Raw genomic sequence first — 17,323 nt, 5'->3', positions numbered from 1 at the left:
AGGAGATGAAAAGCATCTTCCTCCATCCTTGGTCTCGTTAGTGCCTTGATGATGGTGATTTTCTCCTTGTAACTCACAGGTTCTGTTGGTTGTTCTGACTGAGCTCCTAGCTTAGCCAGTTTGTCTGCCTCTTCATTGCCTGCACGTCCACAATGGGATGGAATCCACTGAAGTGCTACTTTGCAGGTTATACTCAGGCTCTGCATTCTCCTGGCTAGCTGCGGAGCTTTATTGTTGATCAGAGCTTCCATGACAGACAGTGCATCTCTGTGAAAGACGACCGAGGAGATTTCTGCTGCCGAATCTTCAACCATTGAGACGGCCTTCATGAGTGCTTCAGTCTCTGCCTTGTAATTGCTGCAGTGTTTTCCTGTGGCTGCATGTAGTGTTTCTCTTTTGCCAGTTGAGTATTGAATGAAAACTCCTACTCCTCCATCTTTGACGGCACATGTGGCTGATCCATCTGTATAGACACGAGTCCATGATTCCGGAGGATAGTCTTCATTGATCATAGCAAGTGTGAGGCTCTTCTGAATGCCTTCATCCTCTTGCTTCCCGCGGTCAAGACGAGGAACAGGAAGTCTCACAGTCACTGAGGACAGATCATTCGCTAGTGGGTTTATAATGTCTTCACTACCTAGGGGAGTGGTTGGTATGCTCGGCTCACTTTTGAACTCTCGGTTGAGTTTCTTTGCCTCGTGTACGAAGCTGCTAAGTTTGAGCCGATTCTTTGTGTAGCAATCTAGCTTGGCTTTCATGGGATGGTCTTGAAAAGACCTGAACTTCTCTGCTTGAAGCAGACCTTTGCATGTCTTCCGTCTTGTAACGGCTGTGTGCCTGTTAGCTTCTCTATGAAGGAGATTGGTGTAGACTTTGTAGCACATGAAGATGCGGTAGGAAATGTGGCCTGTAATGTGTTCATGTTTTCCTATTTTTAGACCTAGAGAGCTAGTTTCTGATCCTAGATAATCCAGGAAAGGATTAACCGAGATTTCATCGAAGATAATATTCTGACCAAGTTTCATTAAGACTGGGTCAAGCTTGTGATCTCTAGTGTTAGCAGTCATTGCCGATTGCAAAGGGCGGACACAATAGCTCGTCTTGAGCACTTTGTGCTCTGGTGAGCTAACAAGCCCTACCTTGGGAAATGAATTCAAAAGTATGAAATACTAGAATGTCAATCCCCAAAACTGAAAAGGTTAGCTTTTAATAAATGATCAGGTTATTGTTGTACTGATCAACTGAAGTGGAAATTTGACTGACTCCCAACACTTCTAACACCCCGTCCTGAACCACTGCTTCTGGGGAGCTGCGACAACTAAAATAAGAACACGTATTTCTGCACTAAAATGACATTTATTTGTGTATAAAGTACATACAGACCTATAAATACAAGTAAGTACAATTTATTATATAAACTCCATACCACATTACACAATGTAAACATTAGTAAATCTTAGGCTCAACAGTTATATGGTTGGAAATGGGTTACTTTTGCATCAGCAAGAAAAATATGAAAATGATTACGTCTTAATTTGCCCCATTAATGCAAAAAGGCACCAAGTGCTGATACTTAAAGAAGGTTATAGTATCCTTTTTGCATTAATGGATTGTAATATATTTACACTTTTAATTCACCTTATTGATATCATACAACACTGGTAGTTTCAAAGTACAATGTATTTGACTTGTTTCAGAAAACTATTTTACTACTATATTGTATTCAACAAATACCAAACATATGCTAAGATTTCAAGTCTGATAAAAACTTAAGACCTACCTTTTTTCTTCATAGTAAATTTATATTATATATGTATCTATCTTAAAATACATTAACTAAATCTGAAAATACTCCACATCAAATATGAAGAAAAAGTTATAATGTCTTTATTCCGAAGTCCTAATAAAATTAACCTGTAGCACTTAACCCCTTAACATGCTCTTCCCTGGAAACTTCTGTTGTCTGCCAAATTTAAGCTTTACTAACTACAGTCAAACTTCTGTTAGCAGTCGGCTCTTAAACAGCCACCTCTATTAAGCAGCAATTTGTCTTCCTATCTGCACCCACAGCCAGTGATCGAATCTTTTTCTTGCATACCATATTCAAGAAATTCTTGTAAAAATAAAATTAAACGAACAACTTTCTTTTTAGAACTATTTCTTATAGTAACGTATTTAAGCAAAGCGCGGGAGTTCAACGTCCTTAAACAGGAAAGATGTCATGCTGTTTCAAAGACAAATGACAAAGCTTAAATCCAGTTTTGTTTTATCAGTTGCAGAGTATCGTTACGACTTTTTGATAAAATAACGTTTTTGAATCAAGAAATATACTATCAGAAACAAAGAGGAACTGGCAAGGTATTGGATTTTTATTCCGTTTTATGAAATAAAATATACATTACTACATAAATCTTCTACATATAAAATATGTAGTTCGTAATACGCCATTTACAGCACGAGAGTAATCTTACACCCCGGGGGTGTAAGATGGATTTTTCCAGCACTGGTATTTTGTAAAATACCAGAAATCCCATCTGGTATGCAAGAAATTAAGCAGCCATGTGTCTTTAGAGGCCACATTTGCTATTTCCCATTTCCATACATTCAGAGCAATTTAACAGGTATTACGCAACAACTTGTCTTGGAAGGACTCTTTGCTCCTAAGGAATCCCTTGCCTGGCTGTTTAAGCAAGGTTTGACTGTAGAACAATCATAGTATAACCATGTTCTAATGAAATGATTTATAAGAACTTAACTAAACATTATTTTACACAAGTCCACGACATATATTAAAACACCAATTTTTCCTAAATCTAATTCTGCAAACGTGCAAAGGTCCACAATGGTATTCTATACATATATATTGAACTTTAACAACCTTAAGATTTCTGGAAATATTAAATGATACCTTTTTATTAAATTGAGCTCATAGGAGTTGGAATGTTTTTTTATTATTCTCAAAAACTGCAAAAAATAAAAAGTTTGAACAAAATGAAAATGCAATATCTAATGCCTTTCTAAACGGTTGTTTTATTTTACAGTAACTATGAGGATTTCAGTTCTGTTCAAAACAGTTACAAATTGTACTGTACTGGTTTAACGAATGTAGTTAAATTATAAGTGAAATAAGCAAACATATGAGGTTTAACCTTGTGATATAAATATACCATGGATCTATTTCATGAAAAATACACCTGTATCTGTCTTAACAGAAGAGTTCAGGACCAGTCTAAGAATACAATCATGTGATTGGACAAAATCAAAACTGGGCTAAGGATTAGCCAATCAGATGCTTGAGCTTTGAGACTGGTTTCCATCCTCAGTTACTATTTGATCCACATTTCCCAAACAAGGTTTTTACCCATTATTTCTTTTTGAATATAAAAAATGATCATAGACAAAGTCTAATTCTAAACAACATCTAGAATGGTAGTAGGAATTTCTAAGTTCCAAAATATCTTTAGAAGTTTTTCATTTTTAATGTATCGTCAAGGAAGTTATTTTCCATAGTAAATCTCATCCATTTTTGAAACTAATTCATTTTTAAAAATTAATGTCTTTGACATGATAGTATTTAGAAAATCTTAACACAAAAGCAATTTTTCAAATAATAAAAAAAGCTAAAAATGATGTACCTTTTAAAATTGTGATTTTGTCTGACATTTTATATGGGGAAAGTACATTTTAGGAAAAAAATACTGACATTGTTTAAGATACTTTAAAAATTAAAAAAAATCCTAATACGACCCTCAGGAGACTTTTAGAATGAAATGTCCTTGATCTTTGGACCTTGCAAAAATGCTGCAATTCACAAAAAAAGTTACGGATCAAGTGAATCAAACAGTACTTCGTTCTCAAACTGTCTCGAAGTCGTTCAGTTTGAACTGACATAATACAACGGAAATACAAGCCACTGTGTATACACTAACAAACATAATTAACAGATATAAAAGTTTCTAGATTTATTAAATAATAAAATGTACACATATACACATTAGGCTATTAGTATGATATGAAATAAATGAAGAAGAAAGCAAAAAGGTTTTGTTAAAGCATCTACTATAATTCTATTAAAGACATAAAATTATGTCTTGTTAATGAGAAAATGAAAACAGAAAGAAAAAATATAAAAAAAATATTCTTGTACTTAAAAACCAGATCTTTATCCAACAGCAGTTACACAAATAAATTAAACATAACTAGGCTTAAAAACTTACATAAGCCTAAATTAGCAAACTAAACTATCAAATAAATAGAAGCTAACCAAGGTAAATAATTAAAGATTTTAAAAATAAGTCGCCAGATCTTGTTACATGAGATTCAGTTGAATTATTTCTAGAAATTTTTTGCTTAATGAAAACACAAATCTTTGTTATTCAATACATCATAGTAGTTAGCTTATTTTAAGATCAATCTTTTTTTAAAAAAAAAAAACAAAATCTTTTAGTTTTGTGTTACAATTCTTAGGAAAATATAGATTTCTGATGAACAGAAACAGATATTTTCCAATAATGTCTGAATAATTTATTTTGGGCACAAACTTCGAATTTGTTTTTGGAGGAAGTTATCACAAAGGAAGCACAAAGACTTTTAAGCTCCTTGTGGAATAACCTGCAGACTGGAAATCTCCAGGCATTCCTGTGAAGCGAGCTGTGAGTACAAAAAAGGAAACTGTTGCACTAAAACATTCTCACATACCAGAGTTTTACCAAGATTCCCTAGCCGAACCTCTGGCACATTTCCCCTGTATTTTTAGTTTGGTTACCTTACAGATAAAAGGTTTCAGCCATTAAGAAACATTTTGTGACAGACCTTTTCAAACCAATCAAAACCTTCCATGAAAAGCCGGATCCAATCCTTTTCAATATTAACACCAAATTACAAAGAATATCATTATTCCTCAAGGTAAATTTATAAATATCTGGTTAGAAAATTAAATTTTTATTAATCATGCTGTATCGACTTTATTCATTGTTGGCAATTATTTTGCATTGATAATACTCAATTTTCAATCTGACCGGCCACATAAAATACAGGAGAGAAACAGAGGTTTGTCTCGGAATTCTGACAAATCTCTTGATGGATGAAAATGCACTAAAATAAAACAAAGCTTATCAAGAAGCCTCTATTAAATGTTTGTAACTGTTAAAACAATCAAAAGCCTATTGTAAGACCCCTTTTTTGGGACTTACTATTAGCAGCTGAATATATAGAATACAGTGTATTTCTGGATATCACTGCAACACTGGATGAAATATGAAATATCCTATTTTTTTCTTCTATGGTAAAAAATGTTTGTTCCTTCAGCCTACCAGACAAGGAGCACGAAATTTATGATGTGTAAACCAAGCACACAGGAACATAGAAATACAGTTTTAAAATGTTGTTTTTAACTTCACCAAATTTATCTAATTCAACAGGAACATTTACATAAAAAATTGCAAAGAAAGATGGTCAAAACATCTGTGACTTTAATTTAAATTTAAACATCACTCTTAAAATGCACCTCTGATGCCATGAATAAAAATGTTCCACTTAAATTGGTTAATTTTAGAATTGTGACACATCCAATCAGATGCTTCCAACACACAACATTTTCTATTTGTTCTTCAATGTAAAATGTGTATGTTTCAATGCCAAAAATGACTATACAAATAAGCATATATTTATGTACCTGGTGCATAACAAACATATAATATATACACAAAAAATATGACTAGTTATGCAGTCAAAATACCAGAACAATGTACAATGTATATAAATGATCTTGCACAAAATAAAAGCAGTAAGCTAAAGGATAAACTGCCAATTGATACCTTGCATAATGAAAGTTTAAAGCATTCAACACTTTTCATTTGGTCAGAAATTCCTCATAAAATAGCATGTCTTTCAGTGGTTGTAAATGGGCAAGCCTCCAGATGTATATCACAATATCAATTTGTAACAAAAATAGCAATGTTTACTATTTTCATAAATTGTCATTTATTATCATTTAATGATAGAAAACTGCCAAGTTAAGTCCATTTTACATTTAAAAAAATTACTGTGTTACTAATGCAGAAGAGAGCTTTTCAAATATTTTACAGGCTATACAAATAAATACCGCCTCAAGCTGACTTCTTCACTGAATTTACATTTTCTCCGAAATAATAACCAATAAAAAGTACTTTCTAAATTCTAAGAACAAAAAAAAAAGACACACCCCTTTAATGTGTTCTGTCTTGAGTCAAGGTGTCCTATAACAAGTTACATCTTGGGTGGTGTCCCTTTAAGATGTTTACATCTGGAATGGTGCACCTTTACGACGTTTACATCTGAAATGGTGCACCTTTACGTTTACATCTGTAACGGTGCACCTTTACGTTTACATCTGAAATGGTGCACCTTTACGATGTTTACATCTGAAATGGTATGGTGCACCTTTAAGATGTTTACATCTGAAATGGTGCACCTTTACGATGTTTACATCTGAAATGGTGCACCTTTAAGATGTTTACATCTGAAATGGTGCACCTTTACGACGTTTACATCTGAAATGGTGCCCTATCAAGCTTATTCAGCTGCATACTAAAGAACAATAATCGCAAATGTGTAACAAATGTCACTTAAACAGCACAATAGCATCTATGTTTTTAAAGAAGTACAGGAACGTGGCATACAGTCTACAACATACTCATACATCACCTTCATGCAAAAAGTGGTTAACTGCTTCTCATGTCAATGCAGTTAACAAGTTAACTGTTTCTTATGTCAATACAATTAATCAGGTGTTTCTCTATGTCAGTACAGTAAACCACTTTTTGGGCCGAGGTAACAGTATGTCAAGTAAATCAATGGTGCTAGGAATCAATGAAATAAATAGAGAAAATGGACAGATTCATGTATGTAAGGCAACTAAAGGTTTTACAGACATGGCACTATGGGATAACATTACAATATTTCATACTATATGCACCAACACCTTAGGACCAGAGTTTCTCTTTTTTTTCAACTTAAAGAATTCTGCTGCTAACTTTTTATGAAAAAAAAAGTTCACGGGAATTTTCAAATGATCTGACCTTTGAGAGTAAAGAGAAGTTTTGATTAAATAATTTTCAATTTGCCACTTATTTTTTTGTTCAACTGCCAAAAGAAAAGCATGCAATGTGGGATGTAACTGGATTTTCTTTAAAGGAAGTCTGGACATACATAGCATAATATATGGTTAAAATATAAAGAAATAAAATTTACACAAGTCTACTGAAAACAATAAAAAATATAATGAAAAATCTCTTTATATAAACAACAATAACACAGTCTTTCAAGATAACATAAATTTAAGGGTTGAAAACAAAGGAAATTTTGTTGGACATCATAGCTACTTAACTTTAGATCGAGAGATAGTCACATGTAAGCCGATGTTGTACTGAGATTGGACTTTATAGGATGTTAGTACTTCTAGGTCACTAAAACTGTAAGTACTTGTATACAGATAAATGGTCACAACCTTACGTATTCAACAATTGTTTTAAAATGTGAATGATGATATAATAAGATATGTTTGATTGAAAATCTTCGATGCATGCAAATTATTCGTCTGCCTGAATGCCGAAAGTTTATCAGTGCTTCTTTATATCAATGCACTTGTCCACAGTTTGCACTAAGGTGAACATATCTTCAATATTTATTCCGATAATTATTTTGTTTCTTATTACTTTATTTTCAGCACAATTTTTAACCTGACAGTGACTAAAAAGGAATGTCAAAACTATTGTCAAAATTTATACAGACTGTAAAATCGATTCATCTTTGATCTATTTAGGTTTATAAACAACAAATAAAAGATAAAAGGTAAGGGTAGATTTGGAAGCACAGAGCACCCCAAACACAGCCATAGAGCAATAAAACTTGTATACACAAGATAGTCCTGACTACAGGAACAAAGACTTGATCTACAGTTAAGTAGCTGAGAGGATCATATATATATAATTCTCCTACTTTATTTGTCACATTATCAAAAACCACTACCTCTTTGTCCATCTCATTCAACTTTTTAAGGTATCTGTTCACCTTATTCAAATAATGAATGTACGTGTTTGCCTCAATAACTTTACTAACATATTTTGTTCACCTTGTACAACTTGTTCATCTCATTCAATTTTTTAAGGAATTTGTTCACCTCACTGAACATATTAAAGTATTTGTTCAACTCATTCAATTAATCAGTATTTTTTCACATTGTTAAACTTATTAAGGTATTTGTTCACCTCATTTAATTCTATCATATTTGTTCATATTCAGACAGTAAAACAACAGATTTACAACTCTAGTACAATGCCTATAGTCATAATTATTATTACACAACGTACATACATTTTTATTTGTAACTGAGTATAATACATATAATTCTAACACGACCAGAAAATAACCTACATACATGTAGAGCAAAATCTATCTCAGATTATTCTGCGATATACCACTCGCGTGCAATGACGTCATCCGATCCAGGTGTGTAGTGCGGTCGTAAAAAGTAGTTACCACTTTTTTCTAACACTGTTGATACCAGTATGTCGTGTTAGAATCGAAATACAGTCGAAACTCGGTATCTCGAATTTCAAGGGACTGTGCTTTTTTATTTCGAGATAACCGAAATTCGAGTTATAAGGAGGGATGTATATGGATAGAAATGAGTACACATTACGAAAAGATTTGATAAAAAATAGAAACTGTTTTCTTGATGCCGTCTATACGCTGTCGGCACTTTACGCATACACGATTCCGTACAGTTTATGTTTATCAAAGTTTTTATCAGTTTTTCGAAGAATAAAAATGATACTGACCTCAAATGTTTTTGAGTCAGGTTTCCTTTTAGTACCATGTTTCTCTGCCGAAGGATTGACAGCATTTCATTTTGACGAATTTGAATTTGAACGAATGATGTTTTCCCTCAAGAAGTTAATGTTTATACAGTCACATCGCGATTACCTCTGATTAATCTTTATTAAAGATCCCAACTGTTCAAACTAATAAATTTTTAAGTTTAAATTAAAAGCATAACGTCTCAAAAACAAATGACTGCTAATTAAAGAAGTCTAATGTTTACATCAAACAATTATCATTATGGCACGTGCGAACAAGTGTGACATCATTTCACTTTGATAACCTTGTGGGATAGGCAATAAACATAGACATGTGTTGAAAACGAGCCACATTCACAATGACGTGTGAAATTTTATCGCATATTTTTCTCACTTCGACTTACCGAGTTTAAAATGCACTTGAATTTTATTGACGGGACTGAAAATCCCTTTCGACACATCCGGAGTTTCGGTAACTCAAATTTTGACGTAACCGAAGTTGAATTACATATATAAAGAAGGAAATTTGACGGGACTTGAAAATTTCTTCGATTTAAGCGGAATTTCGAGGTAAGCGAGTTTGAGATACCGAGTTTCGACTGTAATAAGTTCCCAATTGTGATTTATCATAGAATAACCCGAGTTTTTCGTTCTTATGCGAAACAATATATCACTCAGGCCTACGGCCTTCGTGACATATTCTTACGCATAAGAACTCAAAAATCGGGTTTTCTGTGATAAACCACGTTTGGGAACTTATCATTTCTTACATATACAACAATTAAGTAATGTATACCCAATTTTAAAAACCCTAAATTCTTTTACCTAATTACAAGACAGACTTTACATAAAACCTTAACTAACAATATACCAAGTGTACTTCTCTATAATTCATATAAATAAAATAAAACATTTCCCTAGATAACTAATCAGATTAAACAAAAAAGCTAGCATTTTAAAATATGCAATATATAATGATCATTACTGTGTTGTCATTCATATCATTATTACAATCAATCACATTTAAAAGGGACAAGTCTCTAGTTGAACATCCAAGTTTTATATATAAGATATCATTTCGCCTTAAATGTCAAAAATACAAAAGCTCATTTATTAAGTAAGATGATGTTTCTGATATAAAACCAGGAAAAATTGTTCTATTTTATATAAATTTCCTTGATTCCTTAATTGTTGTTCAGATATGCACAATCATATCATTCGGGCTGAGCTCTCATAAAATAATTCCTTTGCATCTAAACTCCAAACAATGATCTTATTAAATGCATCGTTTTCTTTCAAATACAGTTACTTCAATCAAGGTTGCATTATAACACATTCTTCATCTGAAGTTAAAATGGCAAATCCAAAACACTTCAAAACTTTCACTGAACGGAGGCCCAGATCATGCAGAAGTATAACATCACATCAAACAATAAAATCCTTAAATGACGATAAAATCGTATGAATGATTAATACATTAATGATCATTATATATCTTCACAAAATTTTTAGCGGTATTTGCATAATTAGTACTGTGTTTTTGTTTCATAAGTTGTATGTTCTGTTGTTGCTGTTGTAGTGGTATGAGCTGAACTGCTGCCACTACGGCCTTGCTGCCAGGCTCGGAATAGCAGGAACGTGTCAAACACGTAGCACGCTGTTGCCGCAAATGTGAAGAACTGTAAGAGAAAGGAACTCTCTGTCATTTCTGATAAATATTCACTTAATGTATAATAATATATATATATATATATATAGAAGCACACATGTTTTTTTCAAAGTCATTTTATGATCATGTTAAAATTGACAACAGTCAGTACTGAACCAAACAGTTAACCTACCATTTGCTATTTTGCCAATATCTTAACAAAATGTAATTTTCTCATTTAACCCCTTACCCAGCTATATTTCTAAAATGGACTGGTCCATTATTCAATTTGGGCAACACTACTTATTATTCAACGGGGATTTCACTGAAAATTTACTAACTGAATAGGGAACAGAGCGGACCATGATCTTGGTCTGCTAGTACTGGTTGCAAAGGCAAAATAACTTGCCGCCAGCAGGCTAAAGGTTAAGCACACATTTAGATCAACATGTTGGTAATGACATTTCAAAAATATTGAATAACACAAAGATATTATTTTATTCATTTTACTTCCACATTCTATTTTTTAAAGTCACAAAAACACACACACGTTGTGTTTAAAAAAAATTATGGGCAAATAACATGTTTAAGACTACTGAGGTGTAGGTTCTGATTCTCTACTAGAAAACAAAGTTAAATATCATACATGATTCGGGTGTAATAACAATGGTTTTGTCTTTGTTGTCATTTTCTTCCCTTGTAATGTTTCTTCCCAGTTTGTTAATTCTGGATATTTTAGTTAATTTCTGTGACTTTTCAAAAATGGTTTGAAGTTATAAAATGAGTAAATTCATATGATGCTTGATTTGGCTGAAATTTTGAAATATTTTCTGTGACATTCTGTTCTAAGTGTTCCCTAAATGTCATGGAAGTATTTTCAGTACTATTGAAGATCTTGACAAAATAACAAATGGTCGCTTAGCTGTTTTTTTCAGCGTATATATTTCCATTTAATAACCATTTCATATTACAGAAACTTAACAATTTTATCTTCAGGTGAGTTATTGCTCTACATGATCAATTATCCTAATCATTAGTTTTTCTATTCAATTAGCCTCTTGAAATTTTATTTAAGGTGAAGGAGAAACTTACTCCATGCGATTTCAAACAACTACATAAGAATGTATGGATTTTACTGTATAACTCTTTATAGATACTGTGGAGTATTTTACAGAGTTTTTGTTCTATTTTAAGTCACATCTACACATTAACTGAGATCACTTTCCAGCTTTAAATGGTGCCAGAAGACCACAGGTACACATCCAACACCATTTACTTTCCCATAAGTGAATGGCTTCCTCACACAAAAAAATTCTTCATCAGATCTGTTGCACCATTTCAAACACAAATGATTCAACGTCGGTGAACTAAACTACTCTGCAACAGACTTTGTGTCAAGTAAGTAATAGAAACTGAAGTTACACTGTAATTTTAAAAATATCTAGAACTGAATTTAATTGATTAGTGAGAGGAGTGCAGACTTCTGCATTATTTACATGTAATTCAGCCATTTATATGACTTCTTCTGCGAGAAAACGCAACTCTCCTGATGAATATTTAATTAGAAATCCACAGAGAGAGTACCTACATGAGTAGAACAGTTAATTGATTTATTACATTATAGCACAAAATAAAACCAATCACAGGAATAACTACATTGCCTGTAATATTTAAATGAAATGCAATCTGTTCCTTTGTTTAAGAATTCCACCTATAAATATTTCAATATTCCTCTGAAGACAATACTACATGTACTTAAGGGCATCAATTCGTAAGCTCACCATTTTGGAAGTACAGCTTAATTTGGAGTATAATTTGTGAATGTTGGTTAACTTTTATCACAGTTTATTCAGTTTGTACACAAGCAGGTTGCAGTGTTCTGTTTTTGCTAGGTTTAACGTGGCACTGACAAAAGTTTAGTACAAGAAACGCGGCAATGCCACGAAACCAGGTTTTCAACACTTTTCATAAGAATAACAAGAGGACAATGATGGTCCTGAATCGCTCACCTCTTCCCACATGACCCAGTTTTGAGTATGACGTCGTTTTTCTATTATTTGACATAGTGACCTAGTTTTTGAGCTCATGTCACCCAGTTTTGAACTTGACCTAGATATTATCAAGATAAAAATTCTGACCAATTTTCATGAAGATCCATTGAAAAATATGGTCTCTAGAGAGGTCACAAGGTTTTTCTATTATTTGACCTATTGACCTAGTTTTCAAAGGTACGTGACCCTGTTTTGAACTTTACCTAGATATCATCAAGGTGAACATTCTCACTAATTTTCATGAAGATCTCATGAAAAATATGGCCTCTAGAGAGGTCACAAGGTTTTTCTATTATTTGACCTACTGACCTAGTTTTTTAAGGCACATGACCCAGTTTCAAACTTGACCTAGATATCATCAAGGTGAACATTCTGACCAATTTTTATGGAGATCCATTCACAAGTATGGCCTCTAGAGAGGTCACAAGGTTTTTCTATTTTTAGACCTACTGACCTAGTTTTTGACCGCACGTGACCCAGTTTTGAACATGACCTAGATATCATCAAGATGAACATTCAGACCAACTTTCATACAGATCCCATGAAAAATATGGCCTTTAGAGAGGTCACAAGATTTTTCTATTATTTGACCTACTGACCTAGTTTTTGAAGGCACGTGACCCAGTTTCGAACTTGACCTAGATATCATCAAGGTGAACATTCTGACCAATTTTTATGGAGATCCATTCACAAGTATGGCCTCTAGAGAGGTCACAAGGTTTTTCTATTTTTAGACCTACTGACCTAGTTTTTGACCGCACATGACCCTGTTTCAAACTTGACCTAGATATCATCGAGATGAACATTCAGACCAATAATCATACAGATCCCATGAAAAACATGGCCTTTAGAGAGGTCACAAGGTTTTTCTATTATTTGACCTACTGACCTAGTTTTTGAGGGCACGTGACCCAGTTTCAAACCTGATCTAGATATCATCAAGATGAACATTCTGACCAATTTTCATACAGATCCCATGAAAAATATGGCCTCTATAGAGGTCACAAGGTTTTTCTATTATTCGACCTACTGACCTAGTTTTTGATGGCACGTTACCCAATTTTGAACTTGATCTAGATATCATCAAGATGAACAGTCTGACCAATTTTCATGAAGATCTCATGAAATATATGGCCTCTAGAGAGGTCACAAGGTTTTTCTATTTTTAGACCTACTGACCTAGTTTTTAACCGCACGTGACCCAGTTTCGAATTTGACCTAGAAATCATCAAGATGAACATTCAGACCAACTTTCATATAGATCCAATGAAAAATATGGCCTTTAGAGAGGTCACAAGGTTTTTCTATTATTTGACCTACTGACCTAATTTTTGAAGGCACGTGACCCAGTTTCGAACTTGACCTAGATATCATCAAGACGAACATTCTGACCAATTTTCATGAAGATCTTGTGAAATATATGGCCTCTAGAGAGGTCACAAGGTTTTTCTATTTTTAGACCTACTGACCTAGTTTTTGACGGCACGTGACCCAGTTTCGAACTTGACCTAGATATCATCAAGATGAACATTCTGACCAACTTTCATAAAGATCCCATAAAAAATGTGACCTCTAGAGTGGTCACAAGCAAAAGTTTACGGACGGACGCACGCATGCACGCACGGACGACGGACACCATGCGATCACAAAAGCTCACCTTGTCACTTTGTGACAGGTGAGCTAAAAAAGTATACTGAATCACAGTGCACCACTTTAAAGCACAACCCTAACCCTTACCCTAACCTAACCCTAACCCTAACCCTATTTTTAGTAACAATGACCTTGACCTTGATCCCAGAAACCCCGAAATCAATCCCAAGCTACAACTTTATATAAGTTTTCTATACACAAAGTTTCATCATGTTAGCTCATTCCTAAGTTAAGTTACTGACCGGAAACCCTTTTTCTATTTTAAGTAACAGTGACCTTGACCTTGACCCCAGAAACCCCAAAATCAATCCCAGCCTTTGTCTTGATATAAGCTACATACATACCAAGTTTTATTCAAATATCTTTACCGAAACAAAAGTTATTGACCGGAAACCCTTTTTCTATTTTAAGTAACAGTGACCTTGACCTTGACCCCAGAAACCCCAAAATCAATCCCAGCCTTTGTCTTGATATAAGCTACATACATACCAAGTTTTATTCAAATATCTTTACCGAAACAAAAGTTATTGACCGGAAATACCAGTTTGACGCCGCCATCCGCCCGCCCGACCAACGACATACCCCAATCTAATAACTCAGGTTTTCGTTGAAAACCTGGTTAATAAAAGTAATGTGAACTGTTGCACACCTCAAACCGTCTCATCACCACCCACCTATATTCCAAATTTACCTTGAACTTGAAAAGCTATGCTGGACACATCTGACATTTAAACTCAATTTGGGACCTTTGCCTACCAACCAATTTCCTGCATTCTGCACATCGTCTTATCACCTGTGACCTACCTATGTGCCAAGTTAAAGTTGAAGTGAATTAACCTTCAGTAATTTTCAGTGGTAAGTAAGTCATGCTCTTGACACAAAACATGATGGACAGATCTAACTTTGCTGTCACCTTGACCTTTGCTGTACTGACCTGGTTTACGTGCTCTACAAATCATCTTATTGCAAACTACCTAAATGCCAATACTGAATTCAATACCTTGAATGGTTATTACCAGTAAGCTACGCTCCGGACACGAAATATAAAGGATAAATTTGATCTTTGTGACTCTTACCTTTGACCTACCAACCTGGTTCATGAGCTCTGCACAATGTCTCATAGATTAGCTCCTTGACTATGGTATATATATTTTTTATTTTAGCCAGTCTATATCCTATGATAATATTACAACCAGTTCTCTGCGAAAATCTCTAAAGTAGACTTGCATTTGTCACCATTACATAAAATAAGAGAAAAATTATAAAAGTTGAAATTTTGTGACAAATTCTTTATTATCAGTCTAGTGGTCTAGTGGCTAGAGAGCAAACTCCAATGGTGACAAAAAATTACAATGAGAGACTGCCGTTGAAAATATAAATTTGCTGTTTATTTGGATATTTGGCAAAGCAGAAAAAAATTGTAAAATTTCTCGAGGGTGACTGTTTTTTTAGTTTATCAAACCATGTTTACTTTGCTGATAAGTGATGCAGTTTTATCATATGATACCGAAGTTGAGGTAAATGTTTGGAATGGAACAGACTTTAGTGTAAATGCCTCACTGTCACCTACCTGTAAGCCAAGTTTAAAGTCAATACCTTGTACAGTTATTAAGTTATACTCTAGACACAAAATATGTTGGACAGACAGACAGACATTATACATACAGATGCACAAATAACCACATAATAAGTCAGTTTTTTTTTTTAAATAGGCCTAAAAATATGTGGAATTATTTGTGGTTATATAATAATTATGTAGCTACTATCTGAATATTAAATGCAGTGGGCTATTTAAAGTAAGCATGATGGCCTTTGGCCTCCGCACATTTAAAACAGTCAACTACATAAACACAATTTACCTAACAAAATGTATTCCTTAATTACAATATACTGTACAATAAAATTCATATGATCATGCACACAAACAAATGTCTAATCCTACACACATGTGACATGCACACATTTCAAATTATCATGTGGATCTACTGATCTACAAATTCAAACATTTGTGCAGACAATCATTTGCAGTGTATATTAACTTGTGAATAAAGACCATCAGCAAACACCGTTTTTTTTTTGTCCTTCGGTGAGCTTTATATTCAGGTCTGACTGTAAACATCATACCTAACCTTTAGTGCAATTTCCACATCAGGCAAATAAAACACCCAAATAACAAGCTGAAAGTGACAATCTTGATATCAGGTATCAGGATGTAAATATCTCTATACTGAAACAGTGAAACTATTTTGCTGTAGATAATAGTCTCAAGTTTTATTTCTGCTAATTTTCGCAAAGTGCCAAACAGAGTATCATATACAATTTAAAGTAGCAATGACTTTTACTCAGTCATTTTGTCTTACAGTTGGACCAGTTACAGAACATAATTTTTTTATCAACATAAATAAAACTATTGTCCCTCAAATCCCCACCCCTCTCCTCCCCTAAAAATGTTTACAAAAAATACAAAATTTACAGTAAATTATATGAAATTCAAATTGAGGAAAATAACTGGATTATGTTTCCTCCCTATTGAAGAGCACTTCCTGCTAACCCATATAAATTTTGAGCATTTTTCTCCTGACTGAAGATCACTTCCTCCTACTTTATTTACGTAACAGTTTCCTATATAGTATCAATAAAGGAATTTTAACCAGTAAAAAGCCAGATTTCAAAGATAAGAAGAAGTACACTGTCATGTTGTGACCTCAATGTTAGGTACATTTTTAAGCCAAAATGCTTTTCAGAATACTGTTTTATATAAAGCCTAAGTCAATATTAAATACTGTTAAGATAACATTTTGTTAGAAATCAATTTTTCGTGGCCAATTGTGTGCTATATAAAACAGGGAAATATCTTCCTATTCAACTGAAATCTACTGACAAATTGCCAAACAAGAGTATGCTAACAAATATAGTGATAAACAAGAAACAAAACCACTCAAAAAATACAACAAAAATACGGCTAGGTTAGGTTAAAAATTAATTTTATATACCTCAATAATAAGAGAATGGCCAGAGCTGTCTAATTACAACTTGCTTGGCTATTTGAAACCCTTCCGGATACAAAAGCTTCATACAAACAAGAGGGTCACTGACCCTAAAGCGCTCACCTGTGTACAAGGCTTGAAGTGTGTTTG

At 33.6% G+C, this 17,323-nt stretch overlaps 1 protein-coding gene across 7 annotated transcripts in view; it reads right to left on the bottom strand.

The window, feature by feature from the left end:
- Window positions 1-3,949: 3,949 nt before the first annotated feature.
- LOC123548558 (CKLF-like MARVEL transmembrane domain-containing protein 7) overlaps window positions 3,950-17,323 on the bottom strand; it is a 42,288-nt gene continuing 28,914 nt past the window's right edge. For 4 of the 7 annotated variants that reach the window (XM_045335910.2, XM_045335906.2, XM_045335907.2 and 1 more), the window contains exon 5: window positions 3,950-10,516. In XM_045335910.2, coding sequence (XP_045191845.2) covers window positions 10,364-10,516 — 153 coding nt within the window. In that variant the 3' untranslated portion in view covers window positions 3,950-10,363. The remainder of the gene's footprint in view (window positions 10,517-17,323) is intronic. The other 3 variants (XR_008371415.1, XR_008371414.1, XR_008371413.1) reach the window with 3 other exon arrangements.

This window comes from Mercenaria mercenaria, chromosome 6 (genome assembly GCF_021730395.1).
Source record: "Mercenaria mercenaria strain notata chromosome 6, MADL_Memer_1, whole genome shotgun sequence".
Classification (NCBI taxonomy): Eukaryota; Metazoa; Mollusca; class Bivalvia; order Venerida; family Veneridae; genus Mercenaria; species Mercenaria mercenaria.
This window is presented reverse-complemented; position numbering and strand designations above follow the sequence as displayed.